General features: G+C 38.4%; 1 protein-coding gene across 2 annotated transcripts in view; it reads left to right on the plus strand.

The window, feature by feature from the left end:
- GFPT1 (glutamine--fructose-6-phosphate transaminase 1) overlaps positions 1 to 20564 on the plus strand; it is a 64953-nt gene that overhangs the window by 13680 nt on the left and 30709 nt on the right. Inside the window, exons 2-7 of one of the 2 annotated variants that reach the window (XM_007453422.1) lie at positions 2646 to 2753; positions 5196 to 5303; positions 11723 to 11848; positions 17428 to 17495; positions 18839 to 18964; positions 20380 to 20441. In XM_007453422.1, the coding sequence (XP_007453484.1) occupies positions 2646 to 2753; positions 5196 to 5303; positions 11723 to 11848; positions 17428 to 17495; positions 18839 to 18964; positions 20380 to 20441 (598 nt within the window). Of the gene's footprint in view, positions 1 to 2645; positions 2754 to 5195; positions 5304 to 11722; positions 11849 to 17427; positions 17496 to 18829; positions 18965 to 20379; positions 20442 to 20564 lie in introns of those variants that run through there. The other variant, XM_007453423.1, reaches the window with a different exon arrangement.

A 20564-nucleotide genomic window follows, 5' to 3' on the forward strand; every position in this document is an offset into this window, starting at 1 on the left:
ATACTGATTTAGAGAATACCTTTTTCCCTATAAAATTGTACTCAGGGTCTCAAGATTCACACAATAAGCTAATGTAAACCAGGGAGACTGAAGTTAGAAATAATATCAAAGTTGAAGGCTGTTGTTGAATTACATGTATTGAAGATAGTGAATTTAATATTGCATCACTCTGAATTTTCTTGTAAAAATGTGTTGAGTCTACAACTTGTCTTAAAAACAGTTGTTTTTTGTCATTAGCATTTAAATTGCTTTAAAAATTGGTATTTGATGATTATATTTAATCTTTAATTCTCTGAATGTATTACTTTTACCATCAGAATTGCTTTTGCTTTTTCTTATTTGGCTGCAACGCGAGGCTTGTGGGATCTTAGTTCCCAGGGATTGAACCTGCGCCCTCGGCAGTGAAAGCACAGAGTCCTAACCACTGGATCACCAGGGGATTCCAGAATTACATTTCTTTAAATGAACAAACCAAATCAGAAAAAACCAAGAATGTAGTAACAGAGAACAGAGTATGCAGGGTATATAGAAGTAGAAATATGATGTTATATACATGAAGCATATAATGTTCAAGCCAATGTTACTTCAATTAAAAAAAAAATCTCAAAAAAAAGGAATTACATTTCTTAAAAAAAAGGGAGAAATGATATTTAGTAGTGAATTTTTCTGGATGTGCTGCATTATTGGGATTTGGACTTCATCTTCAAGGCTTTCCAGAGACCTCAGCCTGCAAAGAATTTTTGACAGTGTAATAATATGTTGTATTAGTTAATGATTTTCAGATGAATTAGATTGTATCCTCCTTTAGCAGATTATTTAGCTGATGCTAATCACAGTGATGGAGAGTAGGCTAGTTGAGAATCAGTGTTCTTTTAGCACATTGTTTTTTCCTTTTTTCTTTCTGGCCACGTCACGCGGCATACGGGATCTTAGTTCCCTGACCAGGGATTGAACCCATGCCCCCTGCAGTGGAAGCGCAGAGTCTTCAACCACTGGACCGCCAGGGAAGTTCCTCTTTTAGTGCATTTAAAGTTTTATTTTGGGAAAATATTTATATTCTGTGTATTGTCCATTAATGAGCTAATAGAATACTTATTTGGGGCTGATAGTTTTCTGTGTGCATTTAATCTTTATCGAAGGTCAGTGACCCATGGGGGGAAAAGGGTAGAACACATAAAAGTTTGATTTACAATTGGGTTATTGGTTTAGTTTTTTCATATTACAGGTACTTTATTAAGGACCAACAATAACAACAAAACCCCCAGACCTCATGCAGTGTTGTGGTGCAGTGAAAGTGAGATGCTTGTACAGTGCATGATAACTTAATAGATCTTTACAATTATAATTTTTTAAAATATGAATGAATATAGGATTTCTATAAGTCTGGCCTTGTACCACCTTTTTTGGGAAAGTTCAAACTGTTGGTTCAGGTTGTTTTGGATTTTAGTTTTAAAATGTCATTTCCTTTTTGTTTGAAAGGCATGATTGAGAAAATTGCACTGTACTCATCATGGTGATCAGCATACACGTTAATGGTGGCTTTTTTGTCAAATATTAGCTATGTGATGTTTTTGTATGCTGAAATGCTTTGATAAGACCAAACTCTTTATAGAAACAAAGATACCTTTTCAAATGAAATGAAAACTGGTCATTCCAGAGTTCTGCCCCACAGAATTAATCCCCTTAATAATCAGTGGCATTATAGTGTAAGATAGTTAAGAAAAAAGAAAGTTCTTTCATAAATAAGCAACTTGAGTTTATATTTCTTTATATTTTGATTTTCAGTTTTTATACATTTTAGCTATATCCACCCTGGCCAAAGCACAATCATGGAAGACCTCAGACAATTTCCATGCTGCTATTCCTGAAATGTGGATTTCCTTTACCTGTGTTCTACTGCCTCTTTGCTCTTCTGGATCAGTTCTTGTTGTACAAGTCCCTTTATTTATAGTTTTGCTTTTCCAAATGATTGTTCCTTTTCTATGAATTCTCAAGAGTTGTTAACATGTATTATGGTTATTTGTCCCTTACTAATGGTGAACAAGTGAGAAACCATTTGTCTTACGATGATTATATATATTTTTAGCCCATTTTCCTCTATGATTAAATTATTTAGATTATGAGTATTCTTCACATCATTGCTATTTATAAGTTATTTATTCCTAAAATGTATTGATAGCATGGTCGTTGAAAGTAAGAAAAATTATTTCATCTGTATAGTTTTGGAGGGTCCATATATTGCTTAAAATACTTAGTTCAGAAAATGTTTTCCTTTAAAAATAATGCTCAGTATATAGGCCATAAACCCCAAATTTGTTGGTTAGTTTTGAAGCATTAAATTTTAGTTGTTAAAATGTCAGTGATGGAAGGTAAGTGAACGGTCTTATAAACGGCTTTGAAAAAACTAAACATTTATTTTGACTTATTTGCTTCAGTCTTTTATACTTACAAGAAATTCCGCTTTGAAAAAGTTTCACTGCCTTTGAATAATTTGAAGTGAAGATTCTTTCTTTTTTAAAGATGGACTGTAGCTTCACGTTTTTGCACATCTTAGACATTATTATGAAAATTAAGATTTTTGTCATAGTTATGCCAATGTTGATTCTCTAGTTAGAATTTTCTATTAAATATTTGTTTATTTGCAGGTATATTTGCTTACTTAAACTACCATGTTCCTCGCACGAGACGAGAAATTTTGGAGACCCTAATCAAAGGCCTTCAGAGACTGGAGTACAGAGGATATGATTCTGCTGGTATTTCCTTTAAAAAAATATTATGGGTGTTGCATGATTCTTGAATAAATAGAAAGGGTTTTTTGTTTGTTTTAGGTTACTAGATTCTTTATAATGTTCATTTTGTTGTTTCTGGTAAATCTAAAATCTGAAGAATTTTTGGCTTTTATCATGTTTAAAGGGTTTGTTCATGCAATTTCAGCAGCATTAGCATTTATGTAGAATATTGCTTCTTACGGGTGTCTTCTTTTGCTAAGAATGTTGCCATAAAAACAAATCACATGGGGCATTTTCATTATAAAACAGAGTTCTTAAGGCCTTACTCTGTACATTTTTTTTTCTTTCCTGTAACTTTTAATTTCTTTTTCTCCATGGATTCCATGCTTTTGGCATGTGAACTTGCCCAAGATTCTTCTATCTTAGGTAAACAACAAAGCAGATAAAAATAACTTTTTGTCAACTTTATGTTCTACTCCAGCTTCTTCCCTTAACTGTATCAGGGGTCCCCAAGACCATCCCCAGTTTCAGTGATTCCCTAGGAGGACTCAGCATATAGTTGTACTCATGGCTATGATTTATTACAACAAAAGAATGCAAAGCAAAATCAGCAAAGGGAAAAGGTACGTGGGGTGAAGTCTGGAGGAGAGCAGACATAAGCTTCAGGATTCTCTCCCTGTGGAGTCATGCAGGATATGCTCAGTTCCCCCAGTGAGCTGGACAAAATGTGTGAAATGTTGTATACCAGGGGAGCTCATTAGTAACTCAGTGCCCAAGACTGTCACTGGGGGCTGGTCATGTAGATACCCTCTGCCTAACATGTGCCAAAATTCCAGGCTTCTAGAAGGGAAGCAGACATTCAGCATAAGCCACATTGTTTGCACCAACAGTGTAGGTGCAGTAAGCCATACTTAATCAGTTACTGTGGTGGGAACCCTCCTGAAATCCAAGTTCACAGATGCCAGCCAATGGCCAACTTTACCAAGCAGGCCTTTCTAAGACAGCAATCTTGGGCCTGCCATATTAACTCTTTTCTGTACACTCAACATTCCTGGTTGTAACGGGCATTTATCTTCCATGACTCTTCCTCAGTTAATGGAAAGTCAATTCCTCAACTCCTTTGTTCTTAAAATTCTCTTTCCTCAGCTTCTCTGACAGCGCATCTTCTCATTCTCTTCCTAACACGCTGATTATTTTCTGTCTGCTTTGGGGGCTTCTTTTCTTCCACCTATAACTTATATTAATGTTCTTCAAGATACTTTCATAGGCCCACTTTTCTTATTTTGTATTTTCGTGGGTGAGCTCTGACTTCATCAACCTCTTGTATGTTTTTTTTTTTAATTTTTATGTTGGCCGCGTTGGGTCTTCATTGAGGAGTGTGGGCTCTTTGTTGCGGGCTTCTCTCTAGTTGCCGTGCGTGGGTTTAGTTGCCCTGCGGCACGTGGGATCTTAGTTCCCCGACCAGGGGTTGGAGCCACATCCCCTGCATTGGAAGGCGGATTCTTAACCACCGGACCACCAGAGAAGTCTCAACCTCCTGTATGGTTGTGACTTACAATCCAGATGTATTTCCCGTGCTGCACACCTGTATTTCCAGCTGCCTCCTAGAAATTTCTCCCTGGATAAACCATGATATTATAGACTTTGCATGTGCAGAACTGAACTGAATATGCTCCATTTCTCCCTCCACTCTTCACTCTGTTCTTTCTGTGTTCTTTTATCAACAGTCAGTCGTTCAGCAAGTCCTTTGAGCCTGGGAGGTGTCCCAGACATCTCCTGCTTTCTCACATTACCTGCAGTCAGTTCTGCTTCTCAGTATCACTCATCTCTTCTTGACCATTGTGTAGCTCAGGCCTTCCTCATTTTTGCTTTGCTGTAGGTGTAACTTCTCACAGCAGGTTTCTTCTTCCTGTTTCTCTCCTCCAATCTTTACTCTCTTTCCAAAGGGAGTTTTCTGAACTTTTTCGCCATGTAATTTCTCTGCTTGAAACTACTCAGTGCTTTTCCAGTATCTTCAGAGTAATTTTTTCAAATACGTAGGAACTTTAGTGGAATCTTGAGAGATGTGTTCCCTGACATTCTCTCCTTACCCTGCTTCCGCAGTGGGTGCCCGTCTTCTTCGTTTCTCCATTGTACTTCAGTTGCAACCTGTAGTACTTTTATTATAACCACATAACTTTTATTATATTAAAACCACACTGTATTGTAATTATTTTTTTTCCTTGTCTGTCTTCTCAATCGACTATTGAGAAATTTAAGAACAGGAGATGAGTTTTCTTCATTTTTATCTCTAGCAGGTACCATGGTTTTTGACATATAATAGGTTTTCAGTAAATTTTGAATTGATAAGTAAGTGAACTAATTAGATGAAAAAAAATTTTTTTTCCTTAGAAGTTTTGCCTTACAGTGATAATCTAAGTAGTAGTCAGTTTCTAAATCTTGCTTTTCTACCTCTCGGTGATTTAGGTGTGGGGATTGATGGAGGCAATGACAAAGACTGGGAAGCCAATGCCTGCAAAATCCAGCTCATTAAGAAGAAAGGCAAAGTTAAGGCGCTGGATGAAGAAGTTCACAGTAATGTACTTAGTCTGGTTTTTGAGCCCCCTCCGCTTTTCTTCCTTCTCCCTTCCCTCTACCGAATTACTTTTCCTCCCATATTTTGGGGCCCATTTTGAGAATAGTGATTTTTAAAGTGGAAGGGAGGGAAGAAAAGTAGTTTTGATACTATCTGTACTGGTTTTAATATCCCTCAGTTTCAAAAAATGATATTAACTAGAGAAGGAACTTAATTATGTGCCTTGTGTTCAGAGCAAGCTTAATATCCTAAAATGAAGTAGCCATCATTCCTGAGGAAGGGCCTTTCATAAGACAAAAGGTATTTTCAGTGGTGCCCTTGTTCGTGTGTCTTCACTTGGTGGTTGTCTTCACTTTGGACCAAACGCTGAGTTTGGATGTGTGGTCAGTCTGGATGTTGCACCTTTTAGTAGGTCTGATACAATCAGGTATCATATTTTTCCCTCATGATTTTCTTACCTCCCTGGCATAAAATAGTTGCCAGAGATACATGTTCCATTAAAGAGGGTATACTTTACAGTATTTAGTTCATTACATTATGTTTATACATTTTATTTTTTCACAGGAAACTTGAAAACAAAACAAAAACTTTGAAGTAGATTGAAAAAACATTTTAAAAAATCCTCTAAAAACCCAGGAAACAGGGCTTCCCTGGTGGCGCAGTGGTTGAGAGTCCGCCTGCCGATGCAGGGGACACAGGTTCGTGCCCCCGCCCGGGAGGATCCCACATGCCGCGGAGCGGCTGGGCCTGTGAGCCATGGCCGCTGAGCCTGCGCGTCCGGAGCCTGTGCTCCGCAACGGGAGAGGCCCGCGTACCGCAAAAAAAAAAAACACAAAAAAACAAAAAAACAAAAAACCCAGAAAACAGTAGGTTTTTTATATACCGGCTCAAATGGATGCCATTGTTATCCTTGTAAAGAAGTGCAGGTGGAAGAGGAGAACGATGGATTTAGTCATTTTAAATTTTCACATAAGCCAGACATTTAGCCTTGTGGTACAATTGATGCTTGAACAACACGTGTTTGAACTGCTCAGGTCCACTTATATGTGAATTTTTTTTCAATAGTAAATACTACATTATTACACCATCCACAGTCGGTTAAATCCATGGAGGTGGAACCTTGGACACAGAGGGCTGACTATAAGTTATACTCGGATTTTCAACTGCTGGGTGGGTCAGCACCCGTAACCCCCCGTGTTGTTCAAGGGTCAACTGTACTTAACAAATTAAATCAGTACTTATTTTTTATGTATTGTGGGTAAGATTAGCTTGGGATAAAGCAGACACCCCAAAAACTACACTTCAAAAACTGTGGTTATAAATATTTGGTCTAATGTGTGTATTGCATCCTGTTTACCAGGCTGATTATAGTAGGTTCTACAGGAGAGAATAAACAGATTGGTTTAAGATTCAGGGGAGAGCTAGTTCCCACAAGTTAGGAAGACTTGGGATACGTTAAGGAATGGCTGCTAATTATATTTGGGCAGTGGAGGTGAGAAGGGAGGACCTTCTGAGTAGATTAGCTTGGAAAAAGATAAGAATAGGGAAAGCAAGTTTGATGGAATGGTAGGTAGTCCTTTTAATCTACTTTGTTGGTAGATGAGTGCGAGGCTAGAAAGGCAGATTGTGACCAGAATCACCATCTTTGAATGTCACCATATTGAAACATGCCTCCTCCTGCAGGAAAGTGACCCCTTTTCTGGAATGGGTCACTTGGAGACAGTGCTGGTGAGTTTGTAACTGATGAGTCACTTGGAAGAGCAATCTGGCAATGTCTAAATGGGAGATGCCTATACCTTGTGGCCAAGCACTTCCACTCTTGGGCAGGTACTCGAAAGAAACACTATGACAAGGAGACATGAAAGTAAGATGCATTGCAGCAAAGTTTAGAAGCAACCTGGAATAAATTGTATGTGATAGTGAATGACCATGTGTGGCTTTTGAAAGATGTGTACTGGATCTGGTTCTGCATGTGGGGACATGCATAATTTCTGAGAACTTAATGTTGAGTGAAAAAAGCAGCCTAGAGGAGGATATGCAAAGTATTGTACCATTTAAATTAAAAAGAACACTATAATTTATGAATATAGTAGCATAATAGAAATTTGAAGGCATAGGTGGGAAAGCTCTTGTGAATCCTCTGAGGAAAGGGATGGAGCAAGGTGTAAAGGAGGCACCAACTGCATTTTTTTACATTTTAGGGTTTATTTATTTTTTATTTATTTTTGGCTGCGTTGGGTCTTTGTTGCTGCGCGTGGGCTTTCTCTAGTTGCGAGGAGCGGGGGCTACCTTTCACTGTGGTGCGTGGGCCTCCCACTGCGGCAGCTTCTCCTGTTGCAGAGCTCGGGCTCTAGGCACGTGGGTTTCAGTAGTTGCAGCACGTGGGCTTCAGCAGTTGTGGCTCGTGGGCTCTAGAGCACAGGCTCAGTATTTGTGGCGCACAGGCTCAGTTGCTCCACGGCATGTGGGATCTTCTCGGACCAGGGCTCGAACCCTTGTCCCCTTCATTGGCAGGTGGATTCTCAACCACTGTGCCACCAGGAAGCCCACATTTCAGGGTTTAAAAAAGATCTAAAGCATAAATGGTTAGACGTTAGCATTTGTTAAGTCGGAGTGTGGTTATTTCGATGTTTGTGATGTTTATTTTATTATTCCCAGCAAGTTTTAGTGTTTAACCTCTTAAGACAAAAAGGAAGGAAGACATCTCAGAGAAGACCATTAGATTGCTTTTTGGTAGCTCCTGACTTTGATAATACTTGCTAACATTTATTGATTGCTTTCTGTGTCCCAGGCACTCTACTAGGTGCCTTCTATATAGTCCTCGTCATAACCCATGAAGTAGGTGAAATTATCATCCTCATTTTGCAGATGAGAAAATTGAAGCTCAGAGGAGCAGGTACTGACATTAGATGGTGTCAGCAGTAAAAGCAGTGAAGTTTGGGGGCAGAGGAAAGGCAGAAGAGGGCTGCTGTTCTAGGGCATGACAAGTAAAGAATTTTTAAATAATTTATGTCTTAAAGATGTAAAGCACAAATGATTATATGTTAACATTTGTTATCTGGGTGTAGGTATTTGAGTGTTTCATCATTACCAGCAAATTAAATATGTTTGAACTATTAAAAAAAAAAAGAAAGATGACATCTGAGAATAGGTACACAGAGGGCAAGGAACCTTGGGAGTAATAAGGGTGGGGGGAAGACAGAAGATGCAAGAAAGGAAATTATTGAGGCGTTACAGCTCAGAAAGGTCAAGGCACAGGTGGGGAGTTAGCCTTTATAGGAGTTAACGGGAAAAGAAAAGCTAATTAAAACAGAGTTATGAGGTGAAGGGGAAACCTGAGTAAGGTCGATTGAGGGACTATATAGGTAGGATTGAGGCTTAAAAAGAGTATAAAAAATGTCATGAGCTGTTGGGGAATTGAATGAGTTCTCAGTTTAGTGAATAGGGAACATGGATACATGTTCCTTAAATGGCAGCAGTTAAATAGATTTGATAATTACCCATGAACTTGAAATGGACTCAATTTACAGAATTTCTTGACTTTCTTCAGTGTTGCTTGGCAGCTTGTGGCAGGTGGGGGAGAGAAAACTGAGTGTAGCGTTATCTAGACTTAAGGTTCAACAAGGGGCTTTAGAATGGAGTAACAGTGGATAGGAAGAGTCAGGATTGGAGCCCTGATTAATTTATAAAACATGCAATATTTCTTGCGGGGAATATGCGTGTTGTCATAGCAATGATCTTTTTCTTATTAGTCATTAGATAATGTTCCTTTGGCAACAGTGAAATAGGTATGGTAATTACCGTGAATTTGAAATGAGTTCATTTTATAGACTCTTGTTGCTTTCTCCAGTGTACTTTCTCTTGCCAGCAAGTGGGGGCACATACTGCTTTTAATTATAGTTAACCCAAAAAACTAGTCAAATGTTTTCACTGCTTGCATTGCGTGTTAAGTAGTAATAAATGGAAATCCTTACTTTTCTGGAGGTCATTTATCAGGTTGCCTTAATTTTTCAGAACACAGTTAAGCCAGAAAAGAATACATTGATGACTTTATCCATTGATTGAACTACCCAACAAAAGTTTGAGTATCTGTCCTATACAGCTTAGTGCTTACAATTCAAAGATAATAAGACAAGCTGCTACCTTTGTAGATCTTAAATTCTGGCAGAAGCCAGGTAGACAACACGTCATAAATGTTATAATAGTACGGCAGAGTATACATTGTGGTTTTAGTCTTAGGTTCTGGAGTCAAGCACTCTTGGGTTCAAATCCTGTCTCTGTTTCCTATTAGTTGTGACCTAGGGCAGGTTCTGTGACCTCCTGAAGCCTCAGTTTCTTTATCTATAAAATGGGGACAGTTGTACCTAACAGTACCTAATTGTACTGTGAGGATTCAATAACAAAATGAATATTTATTGAGTACCTATTATATACCAGCCATTGTTCTAAGCCCTTAGGACAAAGAAAAGATAAGCAAACTCCCTGCCCAGATGGAGCTTACTGTCTAGTGAGAGGGCCAGATGACAAACGATAAATAACGTTAGGTAGTGATTAGTGCCATGAAGAAAAAGTATGGTAGAGATGACATTTGAGCAGAGATCACGTGATTGTCTGAAGAAGGGAATTCTAGGCAGAGGGAACACCAAGTGTGTAGATTCAGTGTGGGTTTGGCCTGCTTATAGCTGGAAGTCAGTGGGGCTAGAGCTCAGTAAGTGAGGGAGAGAGTGGCAGGAGATGAGGCTAGAGAGGAGGCTGACGGCTAGGTCATGGAGGGTCTTCAGAATGATGGATTTTACTTTGTGTGTCGTGGGAAGCCACTGGAACATTTTGCATAGGGGACTGACGTGATCTAACTTCTGTTTTGAGAGGATCACTTTGGTTAGATTGTACAGAGGAAGACTGGACACAGGGCGACCAGTTAGGATTCTGTTTAGTAGTCCATATAGAGATGATGGAGGCTTAGGCCACAGTGACAGGGATAGAGTGGGGAGATGTCTGTAGTACCTTGCACAGAGTAAGTTCTCCATAAATGTTAGCTGTTGTTATTTGTAAAAGGTGCATTGAAAGCTTCGAGGAGTGATTGGAGAGGGTTGGGAGAGAAGGATGGAAAGGTAGGTGGGGGCCAGATGGTGAAGGGCCTTTGTATACCATGAAAAGGTGTTGGGGCTTTATCTTGTGAGAAAATGGTTCTCTGGTTGTATGTTAGGATGATTCATATGGGTAGCTAGGGCAGCAAACCACATTTTAAGGAACTGGAAGTTTATTTAAGGATTTTAAGCATTGTTTCTTTATCAGATTTGTATTTTAGGATGACCTCTGTTTAAACCAGGATAAAATCTACAAAGACTATGTACTAAAATGAGTGGACTTTCCTGTTCACACTTCTGAGCATTTTGCTCTTAATTTAGACCTAATTCTGATAAGGTTTGTTTTCTGGTTTCTTAGCCAAATGAAATTTCTATTTAGGAAATTAGAAGGAGACGTTACTGGTAGATGCTATACTAGAACTCTTTTTTTTGTTTGGTTTTTCTTTTCCCTGGAGGAAGGAAGAAGAGAGAGTTCGTAAGGAGAAGGAATTAGAATAGCTGCTTTGCAAGACAGAGGAGCATCAGCCCATAACCTCATACTTTCATAGTGCTGCTTTGTTCTCAAGGACTATTTTTTGATTATGCAAGCTCTTCATAATTGCAGTTTATGGTGTGAGATATGGTTACATTCACTGGGGACCAAAGAAATTGCAGTCATAATGTTGTGTGGCATTGAGAAAATGAATTTTTTTTTTCTGTCCGCGGGCCTCTCACTGTTGCGGCCTCTCCCTCCGCGGAGCACAGGCTCCGGACGCGCAGGCCCAGCAGCCACGGCTCACGGGCCCAGCTGCTCCGCAGCATGTGGGATCTTCCCGGACCGGGGCACGAACCCGTGTCCCCTGCATCGGCAGGCAGACTCTCAACCACTGCGCCACCAGGGAAGCCCGAGAAAATGAATTTTTTTACATGTCTAATGAAAATGATACTGATTTTTTTCAAGGAAAGGATTAAATACAGATTTTTAAAAATCACCTTAACTCTTTTTGACCATAAGTTTGACCATTTTCAAGCCTCTAGAAAAGTTGAAAGAATAGTACATTAATCATCCATATACTTCATCTAGTTTTACCAGTTGTTAGCATTTTGTCACATATGCTTTGTCTCTTTGTATACATTTTTTTGGTTGTTATTGGAACCATTTGCCCTAAATATTTCAGCAGCATTAACTCCTGTAAGTCTTTTAATTACTGTTTTGAATATGCCTGATCTTCAGTTTCAATAATTATATATTCCAGGTGAGCAGAACTGTAATAATTACATTTAACTTTAGCTTATAGCATTATCTCTACAGCATGATTTAATATTGAAGTTTTTTATTTTCTCTTTTTCAGAACAACAAGATATGGATTTGGATATAGAATTTGATGTACACCTTGGAATAGCTCATACCCGTTGGGCAACGCATGGCGAACCCAATCCTGTCAATAGCCATCCCCAGCGCTCTGATAAAAATAATGGTATGGACAGACTGTACATGCTCTGGAGTGTTTGTAGAGGGCCAATAATAGAAGAATGAAAACTCTGTTTTCATTATTTTAATATGGAAAATTTCAAGCATATTCAGATGTAGAGAGCATACAGAACCTGATATATCCATCACCCAGCTTTAACATTTATCAATACATAATCAGTTATATTTTTCTGTACCCCACCCAGATTATTTTGGAAGCCAATAGGTATCATATAGATAGATATATCACAGATAACTAGGTATCATAGCATTGAATTAGTAATTATGTAAGTGTGTATCTCTAAAAGGTAAGGACTTCGTAGATTGATTTATCTCCTAAGTCTCCTAAGAGACTTTTCCTTTTCTCTCCTTTCTTCCTTGCAGTTTACTCTATTGTTTGTCCTGTAGAGTTTCCTACAGTCTAGATCTTGCTAATGGCATGCATCCTGTGGTGTCATTTCACATGACTCTCTGTCCCTTCTATTTGTTATAAGTTGGTATGGTATTTGTTTGTACCTGTAATGTTTGGATGTTTTTCTTTTTGTGTTAGGTCATTGATAATCATTGCCAATATTAATTATTTCTTTAGGGGTTATAAAATGGTGATAGTCTAATACAATCTTTCCTTCGTCATTTATTATCTAAAATACTTCTATAAAGAGAAACTTCTCCATATTAACCACTTGATTACCCTGATGTACAGATTGTATAGGAAAGGCAAGATAAATGGTTGATTTTTTTCCCCTTTATTTACCATTTTCCAAATGAAGCGGTTCTAATGTTCTAAGGTGAATAGAGTTCCTTTTTATAATTACTGTATTATTATAAATTCATGGATTTAAAATTTCATTTGTTTCAAAACACTGAAGTAATTATCTGTATTGATGCACAAAACTTCCCATCTTTAGTCATTGGGAGCTTATTTAGGTTGACTCCTGAGTCCTTTTGATGTGACCCAAGTAGGCTCAGTAGTCTTTGTTATTTTCTGGTAGTTCAAGATGTTGCAGGTTTATCTAATCCTGCCCCAAACCTGGAATCAGCCATTTCTCTAAGGAGTCCTAGTTCCTTTCAGTGGAAACGATAATTAAAGACTATAAACCTGGGTGCAGTGGTGGCTGCGACATGGGGGGCCCGGAGCAGATGCTGGAAGTAGCGGTGGGTACCACGGAGCCAAGGCCTGAGGCGGTGGGCGTGGCGACCACCGAAACACAGCGCCCTCTGCTCCCTCCTCTTGCGGTGCCTCGTCGCTCCGCTCCATCAGCTGCTGTGAGCCAGCGCCTCCGCCCCAGGAAAAGAAGGGGTGGCGATGAATAAGACCACCATCTTCCCCCCCCAGACCAAAAGGAGTAGTAGAAAGCCTGTCTTTCACGATCCCGGGACACAGAGTCTTCACTCAGTGATAGTGGCGGGAGCAGCAGCAGCGGCAGCAGCGGCAATAGCCAGGGCCGGGGGGCCAGAAAGTGGCTTAAACCACCTCATCGCTGGGCCCAGCGCCAGCACCCCCAGCCCGTGCCAGGCAGTCTGCATTTGTGCCAAGGCCCTGGCTTGCACCTCAGCCAGATCCTGAAGGAGGCCCACTTTCATGGCCGACAGCACCAAGGACGGCCTCCCACATGATGTGCTGGCAGTTTCTTGCCTTCTGTGAGGGGACAGTGCCGTGCAGATTTGATATTTCAACTTAACAGTGTTTTAAAAAGTTGCACAAAAAAATGCCTGTTGGCTTTTCAGTCGATATTTGAAATAACAGGTTAACAGGCAGTTGTTTACTTCTGGTTTTGCTGCACTATTGTGATTAAAAAGGGGTTTTGAAGCTATTTTTTTATAGGATTCTTTTGAGGGTGGGTATCAGATCTGCATCAAAGTAACCGTAGGAGGAAATCTCATCTGCCTGTTGAATCCATAGTTTGTCCAATTCAGATTGATTTCTAGATCTGTCAATTAGAAATTCTACTTCATGTAAAAAGGCCTTTTAAAAATGCAGAATCTTCAATTTTTAAAATTCAGTAAACTAGAGAAGAGTATCTAGTTTCCATGAAAAAAAAATGAAGTTTTTTTTCCAAAATATAGAATGCTTGATTCAGTTTTGCCCTGAAATTAATTGCCATACCACCTCTTAGCATGTAGATGTCCTGTTGAAAGTACTCGCTCCTTTGTGCCAGGAGAACAATCAGATCCAAGTTACACTGTGTAAGTAAGCATCCTCCCTGATAACTGTCTTCTCTCTTTGTTATGTATTTGTATTTCCAGAGAGGTCTTTCAGACTCTTGGATAATTAGATAACTTGTTACCATTACTCCTCCAAAGCCTACATCTCAGACTCAGAAAACATTGCTCAGTTATGACAGTCAAGAAACATGTGATGACTTTTTGTCTTACAAACTTTTCCAGCAGTAGCTTCTGTGATCTCATTGATAACTCCACCTCCTAGTGTCGAGAATTAAGGAGCAGGTGAAGGCCGACAAAGTGTAAGCTCTCTGAACTGATGTCTGAAGTCACAAGTATTTTGAAACTGTTGGAGAAGGGTTTACTTTATGCTTAAAGTAACCCCCAACAGTAACTAGGGGGCCACATTCCACCACTGAAACTGGAAAGACTGGTATGGCTTAGAAATACATCAGCAGAGGCACCTCTAGAAGAAACAGCACAGTAGTATTTATTTAGAGATGGATTGTTCCCATGTTATTTAGTCATGCTAGAGAACCACCCACGTTTGAATAACGAAGGCGTAGATGTGTCTTCTGCTGCAGTGACAAGCTGTGTGAACACGGAGCCAGGATGCATCAGGTCATCTCCTTGGGAGAGTGCGGGGAGGGACAACCTGCCATTCTACGTGGAGGAAAGTGCCTTAGAGTCTGCTGCCTGCTCTCACCCTCCACTTCACTGGGAGTCCGCACAGCGCACACAGCACATCTGAGGAGCATGGATAACTCTAGAAGGAACTTTCCTCTTTGTCAAGATTAGAAAAGGACACAGGGGACAGAGTGAGATTTTCTTGTGTGACAGAACTAAAATTTGAAGATGAGGCCTATAGGAAGAGGGCAAACATATGTATCTCCTTTCCATGGTTTGTTCCTCTAAATGGGTAGAGTTGAAAGGTCAGTTACTTGAAGTAGAAATGTAGAGTTGTGAGGGAAAGTTTCAGCATAGGCCCATGCTTACGGAGGGCATGGTTTGTCCAAGAATTTTTTTTTTTTTTACTACAATCTCCGAAGTTCTAAAACCAGATGTTTGATGAGGATTTTGGATCATAATAGGTTTGACGGCAGGGAATATGGAAAGGATACATTGCTAATATTTTATCCAACAAAAAGGCAAACAGCAACTAAATGCTGTAAGAAGACAAGCTCTCAGGCACACATGTACACAACACAATTCAGTAATACCCAGGAGGACTCCTGCAGGCTTAATGGATGGCAGCCTGCTGAAACAAAACGTGCATTAACAAGAACATGTAAAACTCAGGAAAGCATGTGTCCTTTTATTTCCCACCCAGCTGAAAGAAATGAAAGATGAAACCATCATTGAAACAAAACAGTTTTTTTCCAAATAAGTACAGTTATAGTGCTGGGCTAGCAATTAACTCTTTTGCCCTGTTAAACACAAGAATAATCTCCATCCCATTCTGCATATTTTCTACAGCCTTGGCACCTTGAGATACATTTCTGTTATGAGGCTACTTGATAGTAAATGGTCATCTTTTAAAAATTCTGTTATCTCAAGCTAGTAACACCATGTACTTCTATACTGCACTGCCAAAAAAAAAAAAAAAAAAACACTAAACCAGGTCTTAGAAGTGCCATTGCACCTAGGTCTTTTCAGTGAGCAGAGCTAGGAAATATATATACCTCTGTGTATGTGCATGTATAAATTTAAAGAGAAAACACAACGTAATTTTACACTAACACTTTCAGTTCAAATCCAGGGCTGTAAGGTTTTTACTTAACCTCATCGATTTATGTATTTCTTTTCAGTCACACTTGAAAACTTAGTTCTTAACACCAGCAACATACTTATTTGATCTATCAGATGCTACATGTACAATGGAATCATAATGTCAACACTACCATAACAGTATGTTGACTGTTTTTGATTTTTTTTGTACTTAGGGTATATCTCTCTAGGGATGTATAATCAAATTACTATGTTTTGGAGTCACTTGGACTAATCCTTCTGTATGTAATTGTTCTACTAGCTGGGTATAGCATTATGTTAATATGTTTTATTTTGAGTTTTAGGAATTGATTTTCTTTAAAAAATAATTTTTATTTAAAACTATTTAAAATATTTGCATAGTTCTGAGGTCATACCTATAAAAAAGGCATACTAAAATAAGTCTAGCTTCTATCTTATTTCCTCTTCCTTATTCCATCTCTTCCTGTATATAAACATTTAACAAAATTTTTGAGTTATATGTATGTATGTGTGTATATATATCCCTTTGAGGTAAGATTTTGTAGTTTAATTCAGTAGCTACGTTTTTAGGTTTTTCATGCTTCACATAATTATTGGATTAGAATGTTAACTACTCAAACTTTTAATACTGGCAAGGTCTTTATAAAAGATTTCTGAAAAACTATATGTTATATTTTGAGAATTTGGCTTTAATTTTAGGCTTTATATCAGCTATTTATGATTCTCTGTGTTCTAGCATTAAAATTTTAAGATTTATTTTTGTAATATCATTTTGTGGTATCTTTTCTTTCTTAGAAATCTAGTGAAGTGTTTAACATTTGGTTTGTAATGAACGTATTCAGTTCAAGCTCACTTAATGTCAGATCTTTAAGTATATTAAAAAACATGTTGATAATTTGATATAAAATTGAATTTAGTGGTAATTTCTCTCCTGATTTACGTGAACTTTAAATAAGAAATCCACATTAGTTGCCTTTACTTTACATACACTGTCAGTGGCTACAAATAATACTGTCAACTCCTGATTGCACATTCTTACATTTTTGAAAGTTATTTAATCAAAAAAAGATGAAAATTATCCCACTGTCATCTGTATTTGATCTTGAAATGCTTCTTTAACTTTAGTTTATCTGACATTCTGGGAGTTTTCTGGGCCTCAGGTAAGTAAACTATAGAACTGAGTGTCCGTTTTTTCTCAATTCTTTAACTTTGGTTTTAAACTCATTTAGTGTAAATTGGATGAAGCCTTTCTCTTTAAACTTAGGAATGTTTTATGCATAAGAATGAATGAACAAAGAAGTGAGAATAATAGTTATTTAGTTCAACCCTTTCATTTTGCAAATGAGGAAACTGGCCCAAGGAACCTGCTTCTTTTACATGGTGGCACTGGGCCGGTAGTTTAGCCACAACTGAAGTTGATGTCTCTAGACTCCAGTTTATTATATTAACCCACTATACCCACCTCTTAGCACTGTGTGCTTCTACATGTGAACTGTGCTGCTGATCTACCTGAGGGTGATCTGATGATGAAAAGTGAATAATACTTGATTACAGCTGAAAGTATAGCATGTAACAAATTTTTTGACTTGAGAAAAATCTCTTAATAGTAATGGCAATTTATAGTGTTTATTAGACCTATAATTTTTTGGTCATCAATACTTTTATCTCTTTTAGAATTTATTGTTATTCACAATGGAATCATCACCAACTACAAAGACTTGAAAAAGTTTTTGGTAAGTAAAGTGACCTAAAAAGACTACCAGTCTTTGAAGAACACTTCTAATGAGAGCATTGAGGTTGTTTGTTGGGATGTGCAGTAAATCCTATCTCGATGTGATCAAATAATTCCTAAGACAGTTACAAGGATATGGTGGTTTACTGGACTTTTTTTTGTTGACAGTAGAACTTTTTTGTTTCTTATATGAAAAGAAAATAATTATTTGGCTTGATTATAAATGACCCAAAAGCTTAAATAAAATTGGAATTTGGGGGGATGTCTTTGCATTGTGAGAGACCGTGTCATTTTTAAAAGATTCTAGGGTGTTAGAAGACTCAAGACAGATTGAATGAAGGCTCCATGCCCTAAATAGCTGTGTAGTATATAGTAATGGTAATGATGATGACTTCATGAGTGACTTCTCAGAGCTGTCCAGTTCAGCATTCTGCAGAGATGGAAACTTTCTGTACATGTACTGTCCCAATATGGTAGCCACTGTCCACATGTGGCTGTTGAGGTAGGATGAATGAGGAACTAAATTTGAAATTTTATTTCACTTTAAATTTAAATAGCCACATATAGCTAATGGCCATTGTATTGGGCAGTGAAATATCATCATTAAAGAAGGAATCATGGGCTTCCCTGGTGGCACAGTGGTTAAGAGTCCGCCTGCCAATGCAGGGGACACGGGTTCGAGCCCTGGTCCGGGAAGATCCCACATGCCGCAGAGCAACTAAGGCCGTGCTCCACAACTACTGAGCCTGTGCTCTAGAGCCCGCGAGCCACAACTACTGAGCCCGTGTGCCACAGCTACTGAAGCCCGTGCACCTAGAGCCCATGCTCCACAACGAGAAGCCACCGCAAGTAGAAGCCCATGCTCCGCAACAAGAGAAGCCACCACAATGAGAAGCCCGTGCACCGCAACAAAGGGTAGCCCCCACTCGACCAACTAAAGAAAGCCCGCGCAGCAACAACGAAGACCCAACACAACCAAAAAAAAATAAATAAATAAATAAATTTATTTAAAAAAAAAGAAGGAATCATTATATTCATAATGGAATTAGTGGTTTGTGAATGTTATATATTTCATTGTATTTTAATTATTTTAAAATGTATTTAATTCATATATGACATATATAGATTTATATAATTATAAGTATGTTTGGTCACCTCACTATTTTGGATTCACCGTAATTAGATTGTGACCTTAATTTTAAAGAGTGGGTATTCAGGGTGTGGTGGTCAAAAAAAGACTAGAAGTTGGGTAATGAGATTTTTGAGGAAAAATTGTGTAGAAAAGATTTAGATATTATGAATATTTCCTTGAATGGGTCAAAATTTTTTCCTTTCTAATTACAGGAAAGCAAGGGCTATGACTTTGAATCTGAAACAGACACAGAGACAATTGCCAAGCTTGTTAAGTACATGTATGACAATCGGGAAAGTCAAGATACAAGTTTTACTACCTTGGTGGAGAGAGTCATCCAACAATTGGTATTAAACCACACTTTTAAAGATAATTATTGCCGACATTAATCACAATAAACGCTTAAAAATAACTTTGTTAAATAGGAATTATGCTTATTTCTTAAGTATTTTTTGCTTTTATTTCCCATGTATATAACTATTCAACTTGAATAATTTTGAGAGACTGTTGTTCTAGTGATTTTACTTCTTTCACTGTAGTTTAGTGTCATGGGAACTAAAAATAATCCAAAAGCAATTTGCCCAAGAACTATGCATACACACACATAAACGCATACACACCACACACAAACGTGTACACAGTACACAGAGTTGGGGATTCATCACTTTCTTGCTTCCTGCTCATCCAAGTTTTCTTCTAGTCAATAACTTAGCGAAGGGTAGCTTCGGTGAAATACACACTCTTTATTCTGGGATAATGGCTGCATGTCTCTCAGCGAGTACAGTCAACTCATTTTTCCTTATGGGGACTTTTCCTTGGCCCTGTACCTCTACAGAAAATTATTTCCCAACCCGAGAGAAAAGTGGTATTGTTTTTGATCTCATCCCAGTTGTCCTAATTAAAGATTAAAGATATCAAAGATACACAAAGGTCCAAATACATAGTGACTTCCACCCCCGCCTCCCCCTGCCCCAATCCCACTCATAACTCTGGCTTTCCCATTTAAAAGCCCTTTACTTCTCTATGAAGGTCCAACCCTTACCTCCCATCTCCACCCAAATCTTATGATGTCTGCAGCTAAAGGAGTCAGGAAGGTAGAGAAGATAGAGTACTGTTCCTTCTCTTTACTCAAGGCAGAGTAGTGTGCCTTCCCAGCCTTTTCTTGTTTCTACTCGTATAACTCAGTTTTTTTCTGTTCCTTCCTTCTCCTACCTTATGTTCCTCCTTTATTCATTCTTGATTTCCTTAGGCCCTGTCCCTGAGGAGTTTGGGTTGAGGGGGCGGTATGGTGTGCATGTTAATAATTGTGATTGTGTATATTTATGTCTCCAATATCAAGGACAAAAAGAATGGAAGTTAACAGTGGTATAAAATTACTGGGCCAGAGAATGGGTTTTGGATATGGAGCTTGGGATCTTTTCCGATTTTGCCCTTCCCTTACTAATGCATAGTATGGGAGCTATGATGTACCTATTGAGAAGTATTGGTAGCGTGTACAAAGGTGTCTTTTAAAATGGTCTGTTTAGGAGCTATTATCTACTGAGCCTATTTCAAGAGTGGACTTGGTTAAAAAGTGGATCTTGGATACATCAAAGCTCAGGAGTAAGTGTCTGCCTAAAATTCAGACTCATTTATAAACTAGTGCAAAAGAGTAGCTGTGTGAACAAAACATTTCTGTGCTGAAGCCAGTATATTTTAGGCATTTCGCATTTGATAATTGATTATAATATATATTGCTAATGCATTTTTTTTCCCTCTATAGGAAGGTGCTTTTGCACTTGTATTTAAAAGTGTTCATTTTCCTGGCCAAGCAGTAGGCACAAGGTATATATAAATTTAATAATGACTAATAATTATATGTATTTTGAAACTTTAGAATTATAAGCTTATTCCCTGTACACTATGAATGGCCCTTCACCATAACGGCTCTGTCCTTTTTTAGAGATA

Source organism: Lipotes vexillifer, unplaced genomic scaffold, assembly GCF_000442215.2.
Source record: "Lipotes vexillifer unplaced genomic scaffold, Lipotes_vexillifer_v1.1 scaffold253, whole genome shotgun sequence".
Taxonomy (NCBI): Eukaryota; Metazoa; Chordata; class Mammalia; order Artiodactyla; family Lipotidae; genus Lipotes; species Lipotes vexillifer.